This window comes from Montipora foliosa, chromosome 3 (assembly GCF_036669935.1).
Source record: "Montipora foliosa isolate CH-2021 chromosome 3, ASM3666993v2, whole genome shotgun sequence".
NCBI lineage: Eukaryota > Metazoa > Cnidaria > Anthozoa > Scleractinia > Acroporidae > Montipora > Montipora foliosa.
Genome location: NC_090871.1, coordinates 31,638,393 through 31,645,892, shown reverse-complemented (window position 1 = coordinate 31,645,892; position 7,500 = coordinate 31,638,393). Strand labels below are relative to the sequence as shown.

Genomic DNA, 7,500 nt, shown 5'->3' with positions numbered 1-7,500 from the left:
TGGATTTGTGCTCACGGAATACTTGATTCCAAAATATCTATTCTCTCTGAAAAATGCATGGTTACCCCCAATGTTCTTTTTGGATACCAAGAGCACTTGCTAGGTTCTGCTTTCTCCGCATAAATTTAAACCGCGCAAAAATATCCCCGCATTAGTAAGCACTACCGATAGGAAATCTGAGTATCTGGAGATGCGCAAAACGTATGCGCAATAACAATAGTAGGCACCGTCCTTAATTAAGGAAGAAAAATTAAAGGAGTTTTCGTGATTGCCAGATCTCAATAATTGTACAAGTGCATATTTGCAAGCAAAGCTCCTGAAAAGAACCAGAGCTCCTCTGGCATTTTTTTAATATGTAGCTAATCGTTTCCCTTGCAAAATTCTGCCCGTGATCTAAGTTAAAAAAGTTCATGGCTGCTTTGCTGAAGCTCTCCAATATCTAATATCGCACATCACGCTGACATCAAAACTATTCTGGCCCAACCCAGTTTATTGTTCCTATTTCTATTTCTGACTCTTGTGAATTGATTTGGTATTTGTGTAATGTTTTTTTCGAAAGCAGACAGGTTTGGCAATCCTTGAAGGAAGACTGGCAGATTAATTCAGTTACAACGTCGATCACAGCAGGCAAAACAGATTAACCGTAAAGGCGTCATTTATTTCATTTTGGCTTTACTGAATTCAATGGCAATCAAATAATTATCAGACAAATCCAGCAGTACGTTTATTCGACCATATGCATGAAAGAAATAAAGCGGTGTTTGTCCTTTCAATTGACTGTCACAAGAGTTTTATTTTTTCGAATTATCGTACCGAAATAGGGCGTGATAAGCCAGCCGAAATATTGTGCACCAATACATCTGTACTTTGCTAAATATTGACCACGGCCTTTATTGAATCATATTCTTTCTGCGGACATTTTTTAACCAATGTTTCTTGGTCATGTGATTGCGTATCAAGAATTTGGGAAGTTTTGTCGAAAGGACAGGATATATACGGATCAAAGCAGCTAAATACACAAATATGATTGATGTTTGACAGGACAAATTTATTTCCGTCCATGGAGCAGCGTTTTTACAGTAAATCCGCTTCCGTTAATTATTATTTTGTTTGAAATGAAAATACTCCTGAATTCTAAATAATTGACTCTATTTCATCTGGTTTCTTCAGTTTAAGTTTCATTATAGCATCATTTTTGGGGGAACAAGAAGTACTGAATTCTAATTCAGTTGAAATCTTCCTTGGTAGGTCCGGCGGTTATGAAAAACTTATTACTACCATATCGAAACACAATTTCAGACGGCAATTAAAAATTGAAGCTGAAATTTTATTGATTCTTTATTACCAACCATGGGAATTCAAGAGACAGTTTATTTACCTGATAGCTAAAGCCGACACGACAAAAAATATACTCCTTTTAGAAAAAAATTATCATTCAACCTAGTCGCTAAGGAAAGCAGCTGTTGCAGACGTTAATTGCCCGGCTATTCTTTGGAGCTGAAATGTGCCCACTCAATTCACAATGAATTCATGTTTATCTGAAGCTCACACGAGGCTTATTCTGTCAATATATTAGGTACATTATGGCATTTCTCATGATTCTCTTTTGGTAAGTTAAGTACGAAAACAATTCGTGATTTAAACTGCTCAGAGATTTGAACTATAGTGAGCTAAAACACCATTTCGTTGTCGTAATGTCAGACGATTCAAAATTTTTGCCAGGATCACTGCAGAATGGCTTCAGCTTTTCAAAGCCAATTGCATCATGAAGAAGCGAAAGTTTTTCATGTAAGTGCAGCCAGCAATCGTGGGTAAAAGAGAATGAAAGTATCTCCCAAGTTAAATCCCCCTGCGGTAAGTAATCTTATTTTGTTGTACTCAGTATGATCGATTTCAAAACTAAAAGATTTGTCGAAACGTATTTTATAAGAGCTTATATTAAAAAAACCTGCAGCTCAACCGACTTCGATTTCATACCCATGGTTTCAACACTCTATTGGACTCGAGAGTCGTATTCAGTTATATTATCCTACCTTTATTTTTTTTTTCTTCTTCTTCTTCTTTTCTTGCCACCTACCAGTAGTAATTCTTTTTTAGCTAACTTCAATGATATGATAAGCAATAATAAGAATACGTTTTTGTTTGCAATCAATGACGCCATGTGGAGAACATTTCAACGCGCGCGTGAGGACTAATGGGTAAAGAGCACCACTAACATCTGCTCTTAGAGGCAACGCTACACTGAACGCCATATACTATTATAAGAAAAACTCTCATATTATTAGAGTTAGCCTGCGTAGCTGGCGTGATATTTTACCGCAGGATTATTTAAACACTCGCAAGTACGATGGTTGTGGCAGCGAGTGAGCTGCAACCAGCATGGGGACTAGTAATTTGGAAATCTCAACGAAGCAACCATCAATTTACTCCCGCGTGTTAAAATGATCCTGCAATAAAAATATCCCGCTTGATACGCAGGCTATATTAAAGTTTGATAGAGTTTATTGCCTTTACTTTGAGATTTTCTTGAAAATTCTCCTTATTGCACACCTCCATGGACATGTTTATCCATCGGTCTATACTGAGATGAATTAAAAAGATAAAGAAACTAGACGCTCCATGAGCGTACACTGGGTTGCCTGTGGTACGTGTTACTCAAAAACAGAAGGGACTGACTTAGATGGAATTGAACTGCAGCGTTCCAGGCATTTTTTCAAGTCGGGGGTTATTAAGACCATTTAAGGGGTCACCCAGAAGTCGTGCCAGCAGAGGCCCTTTGGCTCACATGTTCATACCACGAAACTGATCTTTTTCGGAGGTAAAAAATCTGGATACCACCCTATAAATCATTTGTCAGAAAGAAAAAATTCCTGTCATTTTTAGAAAAAATAGGAACGCATTGCGTACGCGTGGTAGTGCAGTAACAGAGCCATTTATTCCATATTGTCAACTGTCTTCCACGAGATTCAAGTTGTCTTTGCGTAATATGTAGCTCTAATAGTACACGATGTTGTTTTGGTATTGTATATCATTGTAGTGCCATGGTAGAAGTCTTAGGTAAATAGCCCCCTGAGAAGACATGTGGTTACTAGCAAAGTACTAAACCCAGAAAGATTGAAAAAAATAAAAGGGAATCGAAAAACATTGACTTCTACGATGACATGCCGATCATTTTCAAGTTCCCTCACAACTTCATTACACTACAAGTTTAAGCGTGCACTCCCAGCGTCCGACAGCTATGTAATACAAAAGTTCACTGACGTTAATCCCTGTCCGGCGGGGTTGGTATCTGGATGAGTGACCTAAAAAATATACCACTTTGTAACAGAAGCACAGGACCGAAAATTCTATTTTAACGCTCAAAAATGCGAACTAAGTAAGGCACAGATTTTGTTATCTTGCTTTATGCAAAACAAATATTGATGAAAAAGTATCTAAATATTGATACACAGTTTTTAGGAAGAGCAGAAGGAAGTTTTCAGGATGGTCGATCGAGAAATGTTTTGCCATCAGCAACAAAATTACAACATGAAAGCAACATTAATTTTGAACCACGAATATGAAAAGTTACCAACAGCGAAAAACATTTTGAGGGATTTTTGCTCAGTTGAATTTTGTTATTGTACTTTTGGCTGCACAAGTAATTTAAAAATCGCAAAATCGAAAGTGACATCGAATTCAGCGGGTGCCGTGATCATGTTACCACGGCGTGTTTACTCGCGAAACGTTGAAGCATCTGTGTCAAATGATGGCAAGATACCAGGTTTTTGTTTTTGTTAGTTTTCTTTTTCTTTCAAGTGTTATAAAGTTTGACAAGAAAATTAATGTGCGAATTCAACACAAAGATCAGAATCGCCTAACTCTTGAGGTTGACCAGTATTTCTGCAAAGTCAACACTTTACTCTCCAAGACGAGGTTATTTATCACCAGGTAATTCCATCGTTTTGGAAATAGCAGCTACTTTATTATTCATCAGCGTCACAATTTTTTGCTGATTTTGGAGCTCATTTGTTGAAGCTCAAGCACGCTTCCAACAGACCTGTTTATTTTCGTGAACCCTTCCTATTTCAATTGCGTGCGTGCAAACAAGACACACAATCCTTGTCACAACGAATATGCAATTAAATAAATTTCTGACAGTTCACATCAAACCCTTTTTCAAAAGAATCTTGACCGTAAATAATGAAGCACAAAAGAGACAACAAGCTTTCATTCAAATAATTCTTCACTGTCACATTTCCAATTTTTTTATCTTTGCAGAGTCGATTACAAAATAAATGCAAATTGCCAGACAACTTAGATGCGACTTCAGTAAACACTGTGATGCATTCAAGGCTTTCGATTCCTTCAATGCTTTGTTAAATCCATAAAAAAATTGCCATTTAATTTTGGTGTTGTATATAATACCAAGTTTGTAAAATATTAGAAACAAAGCTCACTTGATATCCAACGGCAAAAAATGAAATTGTTGTTGAAGACCATTACTCGTCGCTTTAAAGATTCCAGATATTTATTTTTCACCGCCTGTCTTGTTCATCCAATCATTGTTCCATTTATGAACTCCATGAGGGACGGTATATTTTGTTTAAAGATCCACTAAAATGCCATTCGCGTTACAATGACATTCGAGGCCATAATTTTCAGGTTAATTAAATGTTCTCCTATGTGCACCAGAGAAATCTATGCATTACTCCAGCCCCCTCAAACCTAACAAAATACGCACAGAAGACTCTATGCACAAAGACACCACTAAGCAGGGGAGTGACAGGCAAGACTTTTCATGACACAGAAAAAAAAAATACGGAGAAATGAAACGCAGATTCTGACTGGATACCCAGTAACTAGAAGTCTATCGTTGTATACGAAGTGGCAGTGATTATGCTAATTCTTATTGCTGCGAGCACCGTTGAGCAGCTTACTATTCTTGACATTTGGGATCCCTGTGCCTTTAATAAATTAGGATTTTCAGTAGACGAGCTTACAGTACAAATGCCCAGCAGCTTTCAACGTCAATAATGCGCAGGTAACTCATGTATCTCCTATTATAGTGAATTTAACTTACATTATGGATGTACTAAGTTTCTACCATGATGTAGTGATCATTTTTATTTTTTAACAAATAAACTACATTTCCGTCGTTACAGTAACTGACTCTATTCTCGCAGCACTTCCCTTTCATTTAGAAATTACTAGTCATTATCATAATCTTCGTTACCGTCTTTAAAATAATAAAATTTTACCATTATTATCAGTATTATTATTACTATTATTCTTTGCTCATTCCCGAATGTCAATCACTCGGCTACTTCTAAAAGTTATTTCAGAAAGTACACTGGACGCTAGGCTTCGCTACATAATTCCGGAATTTTTTTGGGAATTTTAGACATTAAAAAGAATTTTACAAACTTTCAGGTATTTTAGAAAAAAACTTGACAATTTCGCGAATTTTAGAGCAATTTGAACTTTCACCTGACATGTTGGAAATTTTTCACAGGCAAAAATGTCGACAAAACATGTTTTTTTTTTTAATTCCAACCTACCAGGAGAGAGGTCAGTCCGTTCATATAATTCACCAAAAGGGGTCCTACAGTGCATCTAAGCAGCGGTTTCTCACCGTAGTTTCGGACTCCGGATCTTTGCTTGGTAGAAAATATGGTAGACTTTGCACTAAAAGAAACGAAATTTTTAAGAATTTCCGGAAGTTTGGACAGCTTTTGGAGAATTTTAGACATTTCTAAAAGAATTCTATAGAGCTTTTATTTGGGAAATTCCGCAAAGAATTTTGGACAATTTTTCTGGAATTATGTAGCTAAGCCTACTAGACGCTGACGAAACGCTAGACGCTGACGTGAATTTTTTAATGACCAACAAAAATGTTCCTCATTCTATCAGCTTTCTTGGACCAAGATTTGACAAAAAACTGATAAGGCACGAATATTTTTGGCTTTTTAGGAATAATCGGATTGGCGATCAATGCGTAATGTGATAATGCGATAAAAGTGTCAAATTTGCGACCCGTTGCTAACGGCAACGGAAGCGATCGCATTGCGAATAATTGACCTCTGTTGGCCAAAAATCACCCAAATCACCGATTTTTTTGACGGAACATTCATCCCAGAGGATAAAACAATTCGCTGGACATGTAATAAAGGTAAATATGTAAGATTTGGAGCAAGAACAAGCGAATATCTTGAGCGAAAAACACAATCCTGTGTAATGACAAGTACACGTGGCCAGAGTTTACCTTTGCGAAAATAATCTTACCTTTTCAGCGATTTCAAGGCTTGAATCTCCATCAAATGAACCAAAATCCTTTTCTTTATCCTTTCCGATGCCTGTAGTGTTATTTTTTGCCTGAAAAACGTTAGTAAAAGCGCTCCGCGTTCGGTTGAAAATTTCGCCTTCGCATGGCTCCGCATGGCTACAAATTGCCTGAAGCAGAATAGTGGTCATGTAGGCGTAATGAAAGCTACAAAGCCGAGATTTTCAGGGAAACTGGGGACATATCTCCCCAGTAAAGACGCCAAATTTCAGAGTGATCGGTGAAAATCGCGGCATTCAACGAATCCTACCAAAAATGATTCTATTTCGCATCCGTTTGAGGCCCCCCTGTGGAAAAAGAGGTGATTCCCTTGTTTTCCTGCCCGCACATCATACTTCGCATAACATTTCGACTTTGGAGATGGCGGCGTTTCACGCCGGCCATCTGAAAAGAGGCAACAATCGCAGCTATTGCTATTCAAGAGTTTTTAAGGTCTTTTAAGTACAATCATGATAATTCTTCTCGGTTAAGAAGGTGTTGTTTTGGAACCCCCCCTGGTTCTTTCGCGGAAAATGATCATTTTGAAGCCGAAATTGCCCCTCTGCCATCCGTTTATCATCGTATTGCGAAGAAACGAGCACGGTCGCCCCCCATTTTAATAGTTTTACTTTACTCGTAATAGGTACATGGAAACATATTTTGAGGAGAAAAAGCTTTGGATAGTAGAAGTTGTAGTCTTTACATATAAATGACGTGAAACTGCATTTGGATCCCGACACTGAGTGCAAGGTGATGACTGTAACGGTCCAATTTGCTTACATTTCTTTGCAAGATGGAACAATTTGAAATCACTTTACTTAAAGATTATAGCCCGGACCAACAAGTAGGTTCACGTTTTCAGTAATATTCAGTAGCTTTTGATACGAAACAACAATTTTTCTGATCGATCTAGTTTCGAACGCTTCTCGCGTAATTCATTAAAAAACACTTATAATAAAGGGCATACAGCGCAGTGCGAAAACAAGCACGGTGACCCCATCTTGTTATTGCATTTTTTTGATGTCCTGAGTAGGAATATCAATTGTACCGAGTTTGAAAAAAATCTGGATGGTAAGTCATTTTCAAGGGAATTACCTTAAACTCGCGTTTTGCATTTATAATACGAGGTCCAATCGGTCAGTTTTGAACGTGAGTAATGGCGGACCATGAAATACAATTTGCCAGACAGTTGTTAATCA

The 7,500-nt window shown here is 37.5% G+C and overlaps 1 protein-coding gene across 4 annotated transcripts in view; it reads right to left on the bottom strand.

The window, feature by feature from the left end:
- The window catches only part of LOC137997284 (uncharacterized), a 33,482-nt gene extending 27,104 nt beyond the window's left edge, over positions 1 to 6,378 (bottom strand). Inside the window, exons 1-2 of one of the 4 annotated variants that reach the window (XM_068843188.1) lie at positions 6,265 to 6,347; positions 2,034 to 2,073 (exon numbers count right to left, since the gene is read on the bottom strand). Coding sequence is in view for 1 of the 4 variants with exons in the window: in XM_068843190.1 (XP_068699291.1) it covers positions 2,034 to 2,073; positions 5,541 to 5,564 (64 nt within the window). In the remaining 3 variants the exon portion in view is untranslated. Of the gene's footprint in view, positions 1 to 2,033; positions 2,172 to 5,540; positions 5,580 to 6,264 lie in introns of those variants that run through there. The other 3 variants (XM_068843190.1, XM_068843192.1, XM_068843193.1) reach the window with 3 other exon arrangements.
- Positions 6,379 to 7,500: the final 1,122 nt, after the last annotated feature.